This window comes from Coccidioides posadasii, chromosome 3, assembly GCF_018416015.2.
Source record: "Coccidioides posadasii str. Silveira chromosome 3, complete sequence".
NCBI classification, from domain to species: Eukaryota; Fungi; Ascomycota; class Eurotiomycetes; order Onygenales; family Onygenaceae; genus Coccidioides; species Coccidioides posadasii.
In genome coordinates this window covers 5,696,608-5,716,648 of record NC_089409.1, presented here as the reverse complement: position 1 = coordinate 5,716,648, position 20,041 = coordinate 5,696,608, and the positions used below count along the sequence as shown (strand labels likewise).

The window sequence follows — 20,041 nt, the reverse complement described above, 5'->3', positions numbered from 1 at the left end:
GCTCTGCACAAAAGCAAGAAATCAATCTCGCATAGCACAAAAGGCCGCAAAAAGAAGTAGGGGTAGAATGAAGGGAAGAATTGTACATCAAGAAACTGAATATCAATCAAATCACAAATACACAGCTTTAGCCATGGTGGCTCTTAAGCCCAAGATTACAAATTAGTGGTAAAGGGGTCATAAATATGGAATGAGTGCGGTGCAATTGGGTGGGCATGTAGCCATACACATGGGGCTTTTGCAAAACGTGATTCAACTTGGGAATTCCGTCCGATTCTTCTCCCACAAGGCCGTCGCAATCTATGTTAGTACAGTAAAGCAAGAAGGTTATTGGGACAATACCAGTGGAGAATGAAATAAATGTGGGTATAAAATATCTGTGGATCTAACGTGCGGTCACCGTGGCTCTTCTATCTCGTCGTCCTTGAACAACAGTCGTCCAATCTTCCCATTCTTTTGCCATTTCCATGAGCACATTCCCCATAACTGTGGCGGAAGCCATAAGGCCATGGCCTTCACCTTCGAGGACACGGACCTCGCACCGTCTCATAGTTTTTCCAAGCCATCTGACATTATCGACGGGCACTCGAGTGTCTTTAGAGCCGTGGTGTATGACAACAGAACGTGTGATATCATTATACCTAAATCCAATAGTTTGTCGGCGCTCGAGGCAGATCAGTAGGTCAACGGCTGGATTCGCATTGGTCGTGGCTAGTTCCCAGATAGCATGGGTTAAGCGGTTATCGTAATCGCTTTGTCGTTCACGATCTTCTCTTGCAGCGGCAGCAGCAAGGATGGCAGATTCAGCGTTTGGACCAGAAGGATCAGAAGTTGCGCGTGACACAATATCTTGCGACTGGCGGTGAACTGAGGTTCGAGGCACAGTTGTTAAACCGTTTCCGGCGTCCGTTCCGGCAGTGGTTGCGGCCTGCACGGGCGCGGGGAGTTCTTTATCTTTTGCGAGTGCATTAAGTCGTTTATTTTTGCGGGATGTCTTTGGCAGACTGCTTGTGACACTCGCACTGGTCGTAGTCATGAAACGAGAATTCGCGACTTTCAAAATTGGCGTTGGTAAAGCCCGGAGAATGCGTTGGGAGTAAGGAAGTGCGTTAGCCGGGAGAGGGTCCTTATGAGACCCCATTCCGGACATCTGTGAAGGTGGAATCCATGGTGCGAGCAAATGAAGTCGTCCTCGGATGTGCTGAGGCATGCGCAAGGCGGTTGCAAGGGCATATATTGCACCAGCAGAATGCGCTAGGATCGAAAACTTTGTAATCTTTAAGTGATTACAAATGGTTGCCAAGTCATCTATTTGCTTGTTAGTTTATGATGCTTTCTAGTATAGCCCGGTAGAAAAGAATACGCGAACTATCTAATTGAGCTCGAAAATCGCTCTGGAAAACTAAATGAATTAAGGAACATACCGGGCCAGCTAAGAGGTCCTGAGCCATCGGCACAAGGTTCACTTTCACCAACTCCAGGGCGGTCAGGTGTAATCAGCCGCAGCTTGAGGGTTCTTGCGAGTTCATCATAAAATGCAGTAAGGTATCTTGTGAGACCCATTCCCACACAGCAAAACACTACATGCCCCCCTGGGTCGCCCACTTCAGAGAATGCTATTGTCCGGCCCGTTTGTGGGTGTCGCACTTTTTGGGTTAACCTTGCAGCCATCATGTAAGCTCGTACAGCATCGTCCACTGAATCCGCGCTCGATGGTCGTTCGTCTGCACCTGTCGGTGTTTGCGGAACTGGTGAAGGCACGCCGGAAGAAACCCTCCGGTGACTTCTGGTATCGGAATTTGCACCATTAGAACGTCGCTTTCCAGCTTTATGCAAGGGCTCATGTCTTTCTTGCTTCCCCATCATTGGCTGTATATTTGTCGTTTTAGACGCAAGCGGGCCACTGTTTCTCTTTTTAACTGATGTGGTTCGGCGGGTTTGAACGGTGGGTGAAGGTGCGCTTTCTTCAAGGTCGAAACTCAGCTCGAGTCGGGTGAATCGGGTCTGTTCTAGAGAAGTGGAATCTCGTCGTTTAAACGTGCCAGATGGAGTGACATGCTTCACAGATGATTGTGGACTTATTTTAGGGGTGGAAGGGTATTGTCCTGCTGGCTTATCGTTGGCATGTGAGCTATCTTTGTGATTTTGCTGCTGATTGTTGGTCTCCGTAAACCCCTTCGGCGTTCGGTCATTCTCCCCATTCACTTCTGCAATGTCGCGGTCAATGGTAAAGTCTCTGCTAGAGTATATACTGTGACGGGTGGATCGTCTTTTTTTCGAAGCTCCGCCATTTTTATAGCGTAGAGATGACTCTCGCGCAGGAATAAATCTGCCACTTCCAATGCCTCCAGGGCTTAAAGTAACAAAGTCAGTTGCAGTGTGAGAGGAATTTAGAGAAGGCGCCGAATCCCGCCGTGGAGTAGAATCCTCAGGAGGCTGTAAGTGCTCTGCATCACCGCTTCCCTCCTCCGCCAAATCGGCCATCGAAGGGGTCGAGCGCAGACTTAACCGGCTTCTCGAGCTGCTGAGACGGTTCCCGTCCGCCACACTTAAGCGATCAGCATCCTTGTCCTTGAAGAATTCCCGCGACGACCTTTTTAGGATACTCAACGGAGTTTTCAGGCTCTTTCTACCCCCACTGCTGGACGATGCAATACTTGTCATGGACAGCCGGGGACCGGGTTCCAAACTGACTATCCCAAAGCTAGAGAATTCGTCCTTCCCATTTTGCGAAGACGCGTACGACGCCCGAGATCCAGATCGGATCAGCGATGATTCACGTTTGGTGCTTCGAGAGGAGCGGCGGGATCGCGATCGCGCAGGGGGTTTAGACATGCGGACGATCGGTGATATGGCAGCATCGTCCGGGTGTAAGAAATCGGAAATAGAATCATCGAGTGGTGTTCTGTATGCCCCATAATCCATCCCAAACCCAGGACTGGGGGGCGGCGCTAGATCATCTTGCGGAAATTCTGATTGCAAGCAATTTGGTGAGGAAGGAGCAGTATGGGACCCAATTTTTGGAAGACTGTCGAAATGATTCCGCGCGGGGCTCGAGATGGTGGAAAGGGAGGAAATGAGGGAGGAAATGACCTCTGGAGATGCGGGTTGGATATGTACATGGTCAGTGGACGACGGTTCCGACGCTGCCAGTGAACGGGCTGGCAGGGATTGGCGTCGCTGAGAAGAGCCTTGTTGAGTCCGGTGCATTCGACGACGCGGAGGGATAGGTATGGCGGACGGTTCATCGAGCTCGTCGTGGCTCGCGGCGTCCATGACTGGGGTCCAGGATGGGAGCTGGAAGGATGCCTAAACTGCTCGGAATAGCGCGATGAAGTGAAACGCAGGCGGCCCGGCTCGAGCAGCGACCATGATTTCTGCCTCCTTCGATTCGGAAAATTGCTGCCAGCCTTAAATTATTTCATTCAAGATTTGCGCCCATGGTCCCACACGGGGGGTAAGGAGGGTATGCAGTTAGTTCCCGGCTTGCTTTTAGAATTATTGTTTGTTCCACTTGCTGCTGTGAAAGCTCTGTCACTGCAAGATTGTGCTCTCCGAAGAAATAAGGCGCCTTGATTGCAGGGACCTTTCTGATTCCTGTGCTTTGGGAGGGGAAAATATTGAGTCTGGTGAGCGCAAGGATCAACTGACGGGTGTGGGCACCGTGTCTTGGCCTTGGAATTAGGGATATTATTTAAACCCCTGAGTGGTGTGGGATCAATTTGTGTCCTTCGCACGTTTTGATCACCCTTAGCTCATTCAATCACATAGGAAATGCATGTGGATGGTGTGGTTGGATGGCCCTCTGTCTGGCTTGTGAAGCTGGACAATCTCGTGGGCGCAAATGAAATCTCAGAATTGGGCGTCTCCATCCCCGTGAACTAATTGCTTCATTCTCCTATTGGAAGCAGTGTAAATCAAACCATCCTCTGCCATCCTCTGCTGTCCCCTTTCGATGCGGGCCTTCAGACAATTTGATTCAGCTTGATTCAAGTTGCACTCCACAGTGCGTAGCCTGGAAATGTCTCAAAGCCAGTTCATCATCTTTCCACTTCAAGATAATGCACTTTACATTCATGACCAGTTTCTTGAAAAGGCATCCATGCGACAAAAGTCAGGGATTCCCAACAGGGGAACACAAAGGTGTGTGATATTTGAATATGTGCCACCTCCCTTCCACACTCCGCATCGGCGGCATCGTGCATCTTTTGACTCTTCTGTCAAGTCTATGCGTGCAGCAAACGGAATTGGTCGGGAAATCCATGCTTCGCCATGTTCCCGCTACTAAAGCAAAGCGTGAATATGAATGATCGGAGAAGCAAGAAGCTCTCCACAAATCCTTTAACCACATATATATCTTATGCTAAGAATCCATGATGGAAACTGATCCATGTCCATATTTTGGAAGGTATAATTTTACTCCACATCGACAGCTACTTTCGATACCCGATACAATAGTTTGCCTGTTGAAGGGGGGGTATAGTTACATAACAGGAAGTTCGTTTGAGGACCAGCTGTAGCAGATGATTCAATCCTGAGACTTTCTGCCCTGTGAACCCATCAAGAGTAATCCGTACTCCGTACTCCATTCTGAGATCTGTGCCGTGGGAATGTCGGGCTGCTGAATTAAATTCAATAAAGAACTGCAAACTTTCAACGGCTGGGCCAATCGGAGGTGCGGTGGTGGCTGTCACGTCCAAATTGTGCGAACAACGTCAACATCCCACCACCAACTTGCTGGGGTCATCGCGCTCTAGGGTCAGTGACAAGGGCAGACATTGCACTCGAAGGAGCCTCGGAACCTCCAGAATCCATTCCAAGATGCCTTCTAAACACTATCCAGTGACACTGTGACTTCACTGACCAACCACATCGATTTTTCAGCGGGGAACCGAGACGATTCCGCCATGGATGCCTATCCTCTTGACTACGTCGGCCACAACCTTCCGCTTGTTCTTCTCTCCGGAATTGAACCCGCTGGTCAGGAATCGTTACATCTACCGTCGTCCGATGTCACCTATCCCCAGTTGAATGAGAACGGTATCCAAATATTCTCCGACTTTCCGCCATTAACAGATGCGACTGCAAAGAGATTATTAGTTGACCTCCTGGCGGAGGATGCGTCAAAGTCTCCATGGAATGCCCGGGCATACGGCGGAAAAGCAGGAGGAATCGGGTTTAGAGTAAAACGGGTTGGGCGGGTAGGTTAGCAGTCCCATGATTCATGTTGTTCCCGGCAAGGTGCCTTTCCCCAAATTACGTTCTACAAAAAAGGGACGAATTCAATCTGGAAATCCAGTCCGTCTCAAAAATTTGTGATGCTGAATTTCTCTTGGTGTTCAGAAACTCGCTGGCGGCTTCATCAAATTGAAACAAACGCGCTGACCGTCGTCCACAGACCTATACTCTCCCTCCACGTAAAGCCCGGCCGCCGATTCCATCGTCATCCCCCAGCAGCAGCAATCACAATGAAGCCGCAGGTGCTCCCCTTATCCTGCATTCGCCAATTTCCCCCCTGACCCCCGCCTCACCTACATATCCAGATGGGATAGCAACGCCCTTATGGGTAACAAAACATCAGAGCTTGGTCCCTGCCGCATTCGTCAATTTTTTCCCGCTTACGCTTGACTCAAATATGGCGTCCCTTCGCGACAATCAGCTGAAGATTGAAATCAACAGCTTAAAGAAAGATTGGGCCAGTTCTGGTTATAAGACAAGGTTCGTGGTCGCGCTTATATGTGAGGACGGGCCCGTGCCTGGAGACATAAATGATCGGATATCGAGCATACGGAGGGCTACGAATCTAGACCTTAAGAACATCTTCGTTCTTCCACCTACTCCGTCGCAGGAGGACTTTCGTGATTTTGTGAGGTCTCTCTTTTCTTCTCTGCAGGGTCCATGCGTCGAGTACTATCGAGATCTGTCAAAACACGCTAGGCGGAAAAGAAATCGAGGGTCTATACCTCCCCCAACAGCGCCCCCCACAACAGGAACATCACAAACGCTGGCAGCTCAGGGTTGGAATATCCGGTACGAGTTTAAACTCGGTGTGTTTGCAGAGTTTCGCCAGGAAATAGATGCTGCCTGTCGAAGTTACGAAAGCGCGTATGCGCTACTCTTCGGGGAAGAAGTGTTTGAAACGATTGCTGGATGGAGTCCTCGGTTCGATGATGCGCGAATGTTAGCTGATGTTCTTGCCATTCGGATCATTCGATGTCTTTTGTGGACTGAGCAGACAACTTTGGCTGTTCGAGTATGGCTGATGCATGAAAAGCGTATAAAGGATATTGTTGGCAGTCGTGGGAAGGGTACTAACAACTATGGCTGGGAAGCCTGGGAGGCTAGATGGTCACTAGTAATGGCTGATCTAATGCGCCGAGCAGATTTATCCGTTCTAAAAGTCCCAAGCCATGCAGCAGACTCCGATCCAATCCGCCAGGCGACAATATATGCCCCCCCGGAAGAGACTATATCTGCTAACGAAAGGCTGTACCCTTGGGAATTACTCCATCATGCGGGCTACTGGCTGAATCGGGCCGCTAAGCATACTTCACGAAGAAGGTTATTGGCTGAAAAGATCCCAGACGAAGATAGATCCGCGCCCACCCAAGCGTCACCTGCCCAGGCAAAGGGTCGATCAAATGTATACGATACATACCTCGCCCCAGAGCCTTTCGATGAATACCCCCTTTCTGGTAGCAATGGTACAAACCATTCAAAACTGATCATTAGCTATCTTACAGCTTCTTCGGAGGAGTTTTCAAAAAGAGGCCAGTTACGCATGGTAGAGAGCCAGAAACTAGATATGGCAAGGGAGCATATGCGCCTAGGCGAATGGGAAATTGCATTGGATATCCTCCAATCAATATGGCCGGTCCTGACTTGGAGAAGGGATGGTTGGTGGCACCTAATGGAGGAATTTGGGTGGGCGCTGAGGGAGTGTGCACACCACGTTGGGCACTCTGAAACCATTATAAGAGTTGATTGGGAATTGATGAACCGCTGTAAGTGACTGTCGCAGATGCACACCTTCTTTGTCTTGTCTCGAACAAATTTACTTCGAAACCGTACTGCAGAGTTTTCTAATTATTCATAACAGGCTTTACACCGAGAGTAGGATGGAGCTACGATCTGAAAAGGGGCGTTGTAGACCTTCCCACTGTCGAGCCGAAGCCTTCCATCGTATTCAAGGAAGAGGAGGTAATTTCATTTTGTATGTTGTCGGAATATCTAATTCTTTAAGCTTCTCGGATATCCTAATTTGGCAAATAGTGTCAGCCTCATTCGCTTTCCAAAAGCTAGAAGGGAACGTCGGCGAACCATTGCAATCTCAGCTCGTTATTGGATCGTGTGCTCATGGAAGCGCTTCGCCGATTTCTTTAACTGAAGTGAAGGTCACCTTTGAGGGTAGCCTTCGTCCAATCAAGCTCCAGGCAAGCCATGAAGCCGCGATAGTCGCGTGTAACCAAACCGAGATTTCAAATATCACGCTATCTGACTCCCTACTATCGGATTCGGCCAGTATTCTATCACATCCGAGCAATCTGCCTTCCATGATTAGTACGGCCGATCTGACATTAGCTCCGGGTCAGACCAGGGTTTTCAATCTAATATTTATACCGCGTGAAGCTGGTGAAGTCAAGGTGTCTTCAATCACTTTGATGTTCGAAGATGACAGGTTTGACATTACGTATGTCGTAACTCAACAGCCTTCCAAAGAATCTGTCTGGTGGACTTTGGGCAAAAAAGGCGCTATGTCAAGAAGAATTGGCAAAGATAGAGATACTTCCGCCTGTAATATTTTGCCAAAGCCACCGAAGGTTCTTATCACAACCCCCTCATTGCGCAATCACTATTATACAGATGAGCATATGGTCCTTGACGTTCTAGTTGACAATGAAGAAGACGAACCGGCGGAGATTTCTGTTGAAGTTAGGTTACTTGGGCAATCGGAAGCGTCCGCTCAAATAAATTGGGCAGATGAACCAGACGCCGATGCTCAGTCTAATAAGTTTGCTCCTACAACCCCAACTGGTTCTGAACCCCCTCTGGGCCAAATAAAGCGAAGGAGTATCGGTATCGTTGATGCCACTTGCCGGAGAACACTACCCCTCATGTTCACAGACACGTCCATGCCACAAGACTACGAGCTTGAAATTTCCGCATTCTACCATCTTGTTTCAGATCCGGCAACGCCGATATTCAAAACAGTGACTCTTGACCTCTCTTTTATTCGCCCCTTTGAGGCAAATTATGAGCTCATGCCTCGTGTCCATCCAGATGCTTGGCCGGACTTTTTTCATCTCGATGAGCCTGGATTTAGTGATGAGTCCGAGTCCAGGGCGCACGGTCTGCAGCAACGATGGTGTTTGAATTGCAAGATAATCTCATTTGCCCACGAAGCTCTATTGATTGATGAAGTAGAGGTAACAGTAAACGGAATAGCGGGCGGGCTCGTTCGCCAGGTCGGACCAGCGTTACGCAAGGATAATAACGCAGCAGAGATCCTCCCGGAACAAGTTTGCGAATGCGACTTCAATATTGAACTTCAACGCCTCGCTCTTGACGACCGCCAAACGACGACGCTAAATCTATCCCTTGATATCAGATGGCGCCGGCAAGGGGCAGAAGTGGCATCGTCCTCGACCATTGAAGCATTCATACCTAAAACGACGCTCCCAATTCCCCGCTTCGTCATTCCTATGGGAGAACCACGCGTTCTGGCAACGGTTATGCCGTCGTCGTCTGCCCTCTCCGGTTTCATCCACCTGAACTACACGCTTGAAAACCCGTCAATGCACCTTCTCACTTTCAACATTACTATGGAAGCCAGTGACCAATTCGCGTTCAGTGGGCCAAAGTCGATCGCAGTACAGTTGGTGCCGTTGAGCAGACACACCATCCAATATAACCTCCTGGCAACTGGAAAAGACAAATGGATACAGCCTCAGTTAGTGGTGGTTGATTCCTACTACAACAAGACGCTGCGGGTGTTGCCCACGGAAGGGATGAAGGCGGATAAGAAGGGAATTTTGATCCATATAGCCTAGTCCAGGCTTCCATACAAGAGGTCTGCTTAGATAGAGGATAATCTTTACAAAAGTCACCACCCGCAGAATCCTTTGCTAGGCTGTCAACCTAACCTTCAATTCCCCCCTTCTTCTTTTTCAGATCAGATGAAGACCAGAGCAATAAAGCTTATACAAGACCTAAGTTAAATATTAAAAGGATAAAGTATCAATTTAATAAAGAAGACAAGCAGGTACAGTATGTGTCTGTCAACTATACTGACTATATTATCACATAGCTTCACAGAACAAGCTGCACTGTTAAACTTAGATATCACAGTGAATAGTATTTTTCTACAAACTGGTGTTCCAACTGGATGAGAATCAACCAGAGACATCCATAGAAGTTATTAAGATGTTGAACAGAGCTGAGGCTGACTAGTATGACATCTACAAGACCCAACTCACTATACCAGATCTCCCGTCATAGCCGGGAGCGCGGAGCAACTATTTAGCCGAGCCCTGAGCGTCGCTTAAAAATAAGCCACGCTTCCTCACACACTGACTGGTTACTTTATCTAGGATAGCTTACAGCTCAATATATTTCTAGATTGATTCTCTCACGTTGTTCTCATTCCCTTGGTAGGGTATTCTCACATCAATTGCCTTAGTTAATAATGGTATGGCTCGGCATTGGCCGTGTTTTCTGTGTGAGATTTGAATGAAATTCCGTTTGGGACACAGCAATATGCTATCCCTCCTAGATTTGCCTGACTTCTTACTTGAGGAAGTGATTGCGATGGCTATTGGTTATGTTAATTATTACGACGCTTCCGGGACGCATAGTGTGACCAACAAAGTGCTTCCCCTAGCATTGTTGCTTAACTGCCGCCGCATAAACGCACTCACGGATCGTATTCTCTTACTCCAAGGCTTATTTCATGTCAACACGATTCAAGGTTTCCAGAGTCTCGTCGATCTGCTTGGGCATGAAAGACTGAATTTGGTGAGGTGGATCTTTATGCCTCTAAGTAATGTTAATTTGGGAGATAATTCTCGTGAGGGTGATATTGCGACGGCCGAAGACGGATTCGAGCAATGTATATCGCTGATGAATTGTCTTTCTCCACGTCTTCGTGTGCTTCTCCTGCGCGATCCCTCCTGGGACAAGAACCCCATGGAGTGCGACAGAGCCCACAGAATCATTGCACAAGCTGTACAGCGGTTTGGTGATTTAAAACGCCTCGGCTTCCTGTTTCACCATCAGTCGCTACCCCTTTGCGTCTTATTATCGTCCTCTAGCTCCTACGTAGGGAGCAGGGCTGCCAGTTGTGCTTCTGTTCCGAAAAGACCAATGTTTTCTCAACTCCGACACTTACATTTGCATGGTCGTCTTCTGCCACATGTTACATCTCGGCAGCTGATCGAAGCTCTCTCAGAGCAAAATTTACCCTCTCTCATAAAGCTGGATCTTGGCCATATTTACCATCACCCTCAGTCCAATGATGGGTTTGAATGGATCGTGACTCCGGAAGTGTTCCTAAATATGCACCCGCTTGTTCACCTTCGTTGGGTTACAGACTGTGACGCCAGCGGCGCTGAAGGCTCTGTTCCACATCCTCCACCTACAAATGATCACTTGGTAGCTCTCCGGCAAAAGCATGGCCACACTCTCCGGCAGTTAATAATGCAGTATGCCACATGGCTTGACGAAACAAGTGAACCAGCTACTCTCGGATTCACCAGAGATGACGCCGCTATTTTCTTAAAAAACTTGGACCTCGTAAAAGTGGTCCTCACAGTCCCACACTTAGATCTGTACCTAGTGTGGACTACCCCAAAAGCAAAGCTGGAAGCTCTTCGGTCCATAGGGATCAGCCCGTAATCCGATGAGGAGCCCCTATCTATTCTCCGGCGTTGCCATTGAACCGGATCGGATCTATATTATTAGGTTCTCGAGGGATATGGGTTCTCTACCTCTCATAGGTCGCTCTGGTGGGCGCCTAAGTGCGGGGCTAGTCTGGCGATGAACGGAGATGTGTAAGCGCCGGGTTCCCTCCTGAAGTCGATCTCACAGCTCAACAATAGCCCTATCCTCGAGTTCTGCAGACTACGGAGTTCTGAATCGTTTCATCAATTGGAGAGCAAGTACTCAAACGGAGAGAGGTTTGTAGGTACAGGATCGCGTTGGCACACAAAGGGGAAGGCATAGCAAGGAGAAGCTTTCAAGCAGGTTCTGCCTCTCCCTGCAGCTCTCTTGCTTCGATTTCTGTGTCTTGTTTGCCCAGCGAAGCGCGTGCCTCCTCCCGGGCAAGTTTAACTACCACAAAGGCAGTGAGATGCTACTAGTACTAATAGGAATACTTGTTTTCTTACCATGGATGCACACTGCAGCCCGCTTGCCGCTGAACATGGCGTGTGGCATGTTGGTGCTGCCGTTGTTGTTGGCGTCTCCGACCGCAAAGACACCCACAACGCTCATCTGCATACTTGCTTGGTGCACTGCTATCTGATTTGCTCCCTAGCGATGGACTGTTGCCTGGCGCTAAAGGTCTATCGCTGGCATTGCATAGAAAGCTGGCCAATTACCATTTATTGGGCCTCTGAATATCTCAAGCTAGAGGCAAATACTGCATGGAAACCATGGGAAGACCATTAGCACAGCCATGCTCTGCTTCCTCCTTGGCCTTCTCCGGCAAGTATTAAGCACCAGCTCAGGCACGAAGTAGAAGCACTTGTGCAAACCCCTGGTGGTTACCTGGCCAGGCATTCAAATGGTCGACAATGCCATGTTCTTCTTTCAGATTGAAGGACAACGCATCTTCGAAACTTCGGGGGTGTCATCATTCTGATTAGGCGCCTACCAGGACCTACACCCACTCGATCATCGAGCCGGGGAAACAGAACCTATGGCCAATCATTGTTTACCCTGGGCAGCCGCCCAGGGTTTTGTATCCCGACCGGTCCGTTGGGAATGATAAGCTAGGAGGGCACAGAGCCGGGGTTTGTTGCCCAGGCTCTATCAGGTTGCTGTCCATTCTATTTCGAGAATCGTGGATTGACTGCCCCAGCATCTTTGACAATGAAGCATTGAGAGCTGTCGACCAGTGGTTCTACATTTTAGCTCCAAGTGCCTTGTTACATATTTGTGATTCTCCATGAAGGGTGAGAGAAGCTAAGCACTGCATTGGATGAAATGTTCTTCTAGCTGCTGCCTGTCTTTAGCTCTCTTCTTATCCTATCATGCATGGATCAATTGAGCCCAACCTGAATACCATGCAGGCAGGGCGCAGGGCGCGTAGTGGTATAGTTACAGACTGTTGCCTGCTATGTCCAGTCGTCTAGACATCACTCAACACATATAAAGCCCTATAACCTTGATGATGTTTTTGGATTCTTTTGAACAGTAAGCAATTCAGCAAACCATTCGCCTCTGAATCAACTGTCCTCATTCTGATCAGCCTTCCTAACCTCTGCAATATTTCACTTGTCTTGCCCTTCCCCTGTTCATCATGGGTGGCCGTATCATTGGATATCTCGGGATCCGACGAATCCCAGTCGTCATCGCGCGAGAGATTACCGTCCGAGGCACGGTCGTAGCTAGACGTCTTGTCGACACCATTGATGCCAAGGTCGTCGACGTGATATTCCGAAAGGTGGAGCACGCATACCATGGGAATATCCTGTTCACGGAGGAGCAAAAGAAACAGCTCACAGAAGTGCGAATAACGTATGCACTCCCTCTCAAGTCGAAATTCATAACACGGCAGATTCCCATCGCTAACCTCCTGTTATTACCACCTAGTTCAATGCCCCACGAAAGTGATCTGGATCTCGACAACCACCTTTCCTTCGTTGCGGACAAAGAGGAGGAGCCCGACTTCCTCAAGGGGCATGTTACCACCAATCCAGCCCAGCAGAAGGTATGTTCTGGTATTACGAGGAAGGTGTGATGCAAGAATGCTAACCTGAGATTAGCTGGTTGTCTGAAGCTTCGTGTGTTGCGCTGCCAGGTGGTTCGCCGCTACCGCAAGATCTCTGCCTCTGGTTCCAGATGGAGGAGGCAAGTCGAGTCTCGATTCTGTATTGCTAGTGTCGCTAGCAATTAAGTCCAGTCCAACGCTGGACAACATAAAGACATGAAGTGACCCTTGATTGCTCCCACCCTCAACACTAGAAGAATCGAATAACTTTCTAAGCGACATCCTGAAGCCATGGGTGTCTAAGCGCTTGCTCAGCCGTCGGTCGCTCATCGGGATCCCAAGTCAGGAGATGACAAATGAACTCGACGCAATCCTTCGGGACTTTCATGACTGAAAGCTCGTCCTCCAATGACTTTGTACCAATGAGACCCCCAGTAACAAGAGACTTCGCAAGTTCAAACTCCTCCGCGTACTGAGAATCCTTGTCCCAGGGGAAAAGTCCAACAAGCTGGAAGAGGTTTCCGATGCTCCACGCTGCTTTCGAAGTCTCAGGAGATTTTGATAAAATCTGAAAGGTGAGTCCTGATGGTCCAAACAATGTCTTGGTCGCGAGAAAATGAGCCAACTTGGGGCCATTAGTAAACCTCAAGCCGTGGAGGAAGATGGGAGGTGTTGACTTACGCTAACGCCCACAGACCATACATCACACGCGGGAGTTACTGGCTTCCCCATCCAGACTTCGGGTGCGCGTATAGCGAGACCTTGGATACGTTCGTCGAAGCATCTTCCGCTCCGGATCACTACCAATACTGAGTCAGACAACAAGAACATAGTAGTTGCAGGGACGGTGAATGCTACTTACAACCGCCCAAGTCAGCGAGCTTCACAATTGGTGAGGCCGAATCAGCGCCAGAGACCAGGATGTTGTTTGGGTTGATGTCTAGAAAACGCGTTAGTTAGCTTATACGGAATATTATACAGAACAGTCTGACCATTTCAGCTCATGGACAAGGAGACACTTGTACCTGTATGGACGGCAGTGCCCTGCCCATCCATGTCGGCAAAAGCCGTCAAGGCCCGCAGGACCGATTTTGCGACCACTTTTGGAAGTGCGTTGCTGGGAGATCTTCGTTGATGCCGCAATGACCACAAGTCACTGTCCATCCACTCAAACACCAGGCATTTGTCTGTACCATTATCGACGGCTTCGTGCAATGATCTTATGACAGGCGAGTTTCGGATGCAGTTGAACTGATACGCACCCACCTCCCGCTTATACAAAATCGGGAGGTCCTCTATTTTTATCATGACGCTTTCATCACACTCAATTAGTTTCGTCAGCAATCAATGAGGCGTTATGCTGTGCTAACTCACGGAGTTGAAGTGCCTTGGATGTGGCCCTCGAAAACGTTGCTCTTGATCGCGCGATCCACCAGATATGAAGCTCTCTGGCCGGCTATCAGGACCTGCTGTCCTCTCAGGATCAGGTCGTAGATCGGACGCGTCATAGTCACGAGTAGCTGCTTAACTGGTTACCGATATGATCTTGGGTATCTTTCTCTTTTTGGTGAACGACTTGCGGGTTTCTGGATACAGCAAGGAGGCTGGAAAGGGGCGGCGCGTGGATGGGCTCGAGGCCAGCAACACTGGTGGGTGACTAAGCAACGGCCACAACGGAGATGACCCTTCCATCAACCACCCTGATCTTGACTACGGACGCTATCTCGATGCTCGACTGAACCTTTGCTATGAATTTGCAGAATATTAATATTATGGGCCCAAGCCACTACTTTCAAGTGATCTGTACTCATGGATTCTGTATAACTTGGTCGATGAATACACTGGAGAAATATACACCTGTATGCGTTTTCCACAGTCGCAAAGAACGAGGCTCACCTCCAGTCGACCCATGCAGCCTTGTCGTCTCGCGCGGTCTGACAGCAAAACCCGCTGCGCTATCTTCCCTCCTCCTTTCAGCCCTGATCAACATTTCAACCACACCGTGTTGCTACAGGACACATAGCTGATATTTCTTTTTGTCCCCAGGCTGATTCGTGGGGACAGAAGGTTGTGTAGAGATGTAATATTCAGGCGGTCAAAGCAGACAAAATCTAGTGAAAAAGAGTGGTTCTGCTGGGACCTCTGAATAGGTACTAAAGTCACGTGATATAGAAGGTCCAAGTTTCAGATTGGTAGAGGGAGACTAAATACACCGGGGCACCTGACATAGGGGGAAGCCGTATCAAACACAAATCGACTGCCTTGCTGTCAGGAGTAGCATGTGCCCTTGTGCCAAGCGTACTCATCGATGGGCTTGTAAGAGAGCCGGCGGTGGGGCAAGGACAGCTACCGCTACATCACAGTCCCGTAGCGCAGTCGCATATTGTTCCGCTACGCCTTCCGTCTGAAGTATTTGTATTAGTCAGCCAGTTGTAGCTATAGCTTAGCTGAGATCCAAGATCTCATCTGAATATCATGATCTTTGAGAAGCATAACATTTGGTAGCATGTCCTTTGGTTTCATCCAAAGAAGAACTGTTCTGTTGCAGTAACAATACTGCAGCCTATCACCCATTCAAAATTGCACCACAGCTAGATTTCAACAGCATTGCTGGCAAACACTGCTGCAGATGGTTGAGGACAGAACAAGCCCTCTTCCAAATCAGGAAATTTGAACAACACCCTATACCCCACATCACACTGGCAAATAAAGTCATTCCACCTCAGTTGACTCACCATCCTCTTCTCATCTCAACACTCATTTCTCAAAAAATTTCTGAGATAGCTTCAAAAGGCCTTCTCAAAGAGTACCCTCTTCAAGAACCTGGTTCCACAGTACTTTAGCCCAGACCATCCAATCTTGACAACCTTTTATTTCTTCTGTTTGAAACTCTTCTTCACAACTCTAAAACATGGATACCCTGGCAGAACCTTCTGCTGAAAAACCCTTGACAGAAAACCCTCCTGAAGAAACACCAGAGACACCAAAGAAGAACATCAAGTTCAGATACACCAAGGTCTCATGGAAGACAGACACATTTCTTGTGCTATTATATCACAACATCTTTTCTGAAGATGGTCTACAACATTTGCAGTATATTCTATCAGAACAGAATTACAGCAGAGCAGAAGCAGTATACATACTGGAAAGTGCCCAACAGAGAAAGGTTTTATCAGATACAGCAGAAGACTTTGCAAACTCAGATAAAAAGCTACACACCAGAGTTAGATTCTTTAAACAATGGGTTGAACAGTTCCAACAGGGTCTGCAACAACAGAATGGGGGATACACCATATTTTTAAAATGGACACCCCTCTCTTCTGAGAAGAATTCTGTTAGAACACAAACCAACTTCTGTTACATCTGCAAAAAGTGCAACACTTTATCACTCAATAACATTAACTTGAACAAATCAACAGCTATAACAAGTTTTCTTGGGAGCTTTCATTGTTCTGCCCTGGACACATGGGACCTCAACTCTCTTGAAATTGATAGAGGGGCTTCACAGGTCAACTTATCAGCAAACATGTCAGCAAGCAACAGAGAGTTACATGATTATTTTCAAGAGAGCAAAGAGAATCTCCCTCAACAATGTCATGAAGCTCATCAAGATGCATTCTTTTATGGTGATGAAACAGTTGGACCTAGGCAGACCAGGAACATTTTCTCAGCAATCAGAAACAATAATAGAAGATCTTCCTCCACTCACAACCATTAAACTTCATCTCACCCACAATCATCAGCTTATAGTCATGAACACATGTTGTGAGACAAAAACAGGGAACCACCTTTATCAAGTAAACCAGACTCATCAGACAGTGACCATGACTCTCCATATTATCAGTATCATCTTAGACCATCTCACTCACCTCCTTGTAGAAGGGGTGATGCAAGACAGCAGCACTATGGCACACATCACAACAAACAAGAAACTACAACTCACTTGAAACCCAATGAAGTCATGCTCTTCAACCCCAAAGAAACTAGAGTGCAATTTTTTATCTATTGTATAGAACAAATGGTGGCTATTGAATCAAAGAAAGCTGTTCTTCATGTATTGCCACAATGTCTGAAAGAGAATGCTCTTGAGTAATACACTGCCCTCACCTTACAGATAAGACAGAGAATGAACACATCTATATACAAATAGAAACTTCAGTTACAGCAACAGTATCACATTTCAAAGATGGCAGCCACTCAGGAAGCAAATCATCTAAGATACTACTTTTTAACAAGAGATGAACTTCCCATGGCCAAATTTCTGACACAAAAGATAAACCTCCTGAATGAAGCCAGTATAACTGACAAAGATCACATTATTCAATACATTTATGATAGCATCAAACCACAGCTACAGATAGCATGCCCTCTGGACAAAGACTTTATTGATGAGAATCTGGAATCATACTGTCAGAAGTTACAGACACAGGAAGAGCCAACCTTCAGAGTGTGGTCCACCAATCAGCAACAGTTTCAGAGGCAGAATCATAACTACAGTCCAGAGAAATACAAGTAATCACCACAGCATCAAGATACTGCAAAAGAAACTCAGAATAAATCTCAACAGAACCAGAATTGTTTCACACCATGCTCAACATGTGGAAAACAGTATTGGGGCAAATGCAACAAGCTACCTAACACACCTAAACTTGCTGGCAGCATTCTCACAAAGCAAAAAGCCTATACAGTTAAAGCTGAGCAAGCCTCCATCTCATCCACCTTAGATCTAGAGAATGAAGAGCATAACTATGATCATTTACTGCCAACAGACTATATCTCCACTTCTGAGAACTCTGACTCAAAAAACTAGCATCTTCTCTTGAACACAGTTTTGCTTTTCAGACTACAGCTAACTATTTACCTGATTGTATTGATGATAATGTTTATTTTCATGTTTACTTGCATGCTGTTTTGCAAGCTACTGCCAGCCCCTCATCTCCACTAACAGTACATATGCTTAATCTGGACAGCAAGCTCTTTGAGACCTGTTATGATACAGGATCAGGTATTTCCATTATTGATAAGCACCATCTCAAGGCCTTTTATTCAAACCTGCAGCTGCAGCCAAACTATGACAGTATAATTATCAAGATACACAGCCTATCATCTGATTCTATTCTTTGCACTATACTGTTATCTTATCATTACAGTTCACTTCACAGCAGGACATGTCTCCTCTCTCAGCAATCTTTCATGTTGTTGAAAGGATTCCTCCACAAATGTTAATAGGCATGAATTTATTGAAACCCTGGAACACTACAATAAAGCTGGGAACTACCTGTATTCTTTTGCTGAACCCTGATAGCAAACAAAAATTAAAGATACTACTTCAATCTCAAAAGATACTATGCCACACTGACACCCATTCTGTAAAAAGTTTCTGCAAGGTGGCAATTCAAGCTGCCCACTCTATAATAGTGCCAGCTGGCTATGGCAAAGTCATTTCAGTTACCCACAAATCTCTTTCTCAAACTGAAAACCAATGGTACCTTCAGTCACTACCCAGAAAATCTGCATCAACATTTCTCTCTACATCTCAAGGCCTAATAATAGGAAACAGAGTTGATCACATCATAATATCAAACTTCAGTGACTAGGACAAAAAAATTCTCCCTCATACTGTTCTCAGCCATCTCATTTTGCTAACAGACAGTAACATTGTCACAAATTTCACCCTGACCAACAAAACTAGACAACACAATATAGACACAGAGGATCAAGACAATATGTTCTTTGAGCTATCAGATCAGACCCAACACAATCATGATATTAATAGGGACACTTGATGAATAGATATTTCAGATCACTGGGGTTCTGAGTACTGACAGAAAGTCCTTCAACTTCTATATAGATATAAACAGCTGTTCTGAGATGAACTTGGATTAGTAAAGGATGTCAAGATGTCAATTCTCTTTAAAGACAACAGCAACATCTCTGGACTCAAACAAAACCTGTACAACCTTTCCTCCTGTGACCACAAGGCAATAGACAGAATACTCAACAGCTTGCTTAAAGAGAATCACATTGAAAAAGTCTCTCTTGATAAACCTTCACCAGCTGCCTCTCCTGTGTTTGTTGTATGGCAAGGGGGAAAACCCTGTTGTGTAATGGATCTACACTGAGTGAACACAAAACTATTACCAGACACCTATCCCCTGCCAAGGTAAGATGTCATATTGAATGCACTTGGTGGATCAGTGATCTTCTCTTCCCTCAACATAACCAAAGATTTTTTCCAGATACCAATAGTTATAAGGGATCAGTGAAAGACAAGCTTTGTGACACTCCACAGAAGACACAAAAGACTAACAGTGGCAATAATAGATTTAGGCAATTCCCCAGGGTTCTTCCAATATTACATAAAAAACATCTTGAGGAAATATCTCTGGTCATTCATGCTTGTCTACATTAACAATATCATCATATACTCACCAACTACAGAGCAGCACCTTACACACCTTGACCAAGTCCTCAGAACACTCATGGAATCTGGATTGACCTTGTCAATAGTAAAGTCACACTTTGCCTATCCATCAGTAGATCTACTAGGTCATCATGTCTCACAACTGGGACTGTCCACACAGCAATCAAAAGTGGAAGCAATCAGAAAATTAGTCTTTCCAGAAACTTTAGCTGAGTTAGAAACAGCAATAGATTTCTTCAGTTTTTACCACCAATTTGTCCCTTACTTCACTACAGTAATCACACCACTGCAGCAGCTCAAGACACTTGATTTCCATAAGAGTCCTGTGAAAGGACAACTTCATAAGAAACATGCTGCTCAATCTCTTCTTAACCTGATTGCTCAAAACACCCCTGGTAAAGAAGATAAATTAATGGCCTCCACCAAAATTGCCTGGGACAAAGCCAAGGATTTGCTATGTAATATGCCAGTCAGGAAATTCCCTGACTTCACAAAATCTTTTATATTACATTGCAACAGTTCTAAAGAGTATGATTTCAGGGCAGCCATCCATTAATTGGACAGCAATGATCAGGAACACCTGGTAGCATATTTATTGTGGGAATTAAAACCTAACAAAATGTCTTACCAAGCAACAGAACTAGAAGCTGCAGCTCTAGTATGGATGTTGCAAAAAGCTCCACAAT

General features: G+C 46.7%; 6 protein-coding genes across 6 annotated transcripts; 3 read left to right on the top strand and 3 right to left on the bottom strand.

Annotated features, from left to right (window-relative positions):
* Positions 1-385: 385 nt before the first annotated feature.
* On the bottom strand, positions 386-3,276 carry D8B26_006831 (uncharacterized protein; the record flags this gene model as incomplete). The annotated part of the gene is made up of 2 exons (XM_003070258.2): positions 386-1,308; positions 1,425-3,276. The coding sequence occupies 2 exons, from the start codon at positions 3,274-3,276 to the stop codon at positions 386-388; spliced, it is 2,775 nt and encodes a 924-aa protein (XP_003070304.2).
* A 1,461-nt stretch (positions 3,277-4,737) lies between these two features.
* D8B26_006830 (uncharacterized protein) lies at positions 4,738-9,126 on the top strand. Its single transcript, XM_003070257.2, has 4 exons — positions 4,738-5,201; positions 5,399-7,004; positions 7,100-7,213; positions 7,273-9,126. The coding sequence occupies exons 1-4, from the start codon at positions 4,908-4,910 to the stop codon at positions 9,048-9,050; spliced, it is 3,792 nt and encodes a 1,263-aa protein (XP_003070303.1). The 5' UTR covers positions 4,738-4,907; the 3' UTR covers positions 9,051-9,126.
* Positions 9,127-9,756: 630 nt separating this feature from the next.
* D8B26_006829 (uncharacterized protein) lies at positions 9,757-10,893 on the top strand (the record flags this gene model as incomplete). Its single annotated transcript, XM_003070256.2, has 1 exon — positions 9,757-10,893. One exon carries the CDS (start codon positions 9,757-9,759, stop codon positions 10,891-10,893), a length of 1,137 nt encoding a protein of 378 aa, XP_003070302.2.
* Positions 10,894-11,233: 340 nt separating this feature from the next.
* Positions 11,234-11,496, bottom strand: D8B26_006828 (uncharacterized protein; the record flags this gene model as incomplete). Its single annotated transcript, XM_003070255.1, has 2 exons — positions 11,234-11,328; positions 11,385-11,496. The coding sequence occupies 2 exons, from the start codon at positions 11,494-11,496 to the stop codon at positions 11,234-11,236; spliced, it is 207 nt and encodes a 68-aa protein (XP_003070301.1).
* Positions 11,497-12,520: 1,024 nt separating this feature from the next.
* Positions 12,521-12,998, top strand: D8B26_006827 (uncharacterized protein; the record flags this gene model as incomplete). Its single annotated transcript, XM_066125308.1, has 2 exons — positions 12,521-12,931; positions 12,987-12,998. 2 exons carry the CDS (start codon positions 12,521-12,523, stop codon positions 12,996-12,998), a joined length of 423 nt encoding a protein of 140 aa, XP_065981390.1.
* A 204-nt stretch (positions 12,999-13,202) lies between these two features.
* Positions 13,203-14,439, bottom strand: D8B26_006826 (uncharacterized protein; the record flags this gene model as incomplete). Its single annotated transcript, XM_003070253.2, has 5 exons — positions 13,203-13,556; positions 13,613-13,731; positions 13,794-13,871; positions 13,957-14,243; positions 14,306-14,439. 5 exons carry the CDS (start codon positions 14,437-14,439, stop codon positions 13,203-13,205), a joined length of 972 nt encoding a protein of 323 aa, XP_003070299.2.
* Between the last annotated feature and the right edge of the window lie 5,602 nt (positions 14,440-20,041).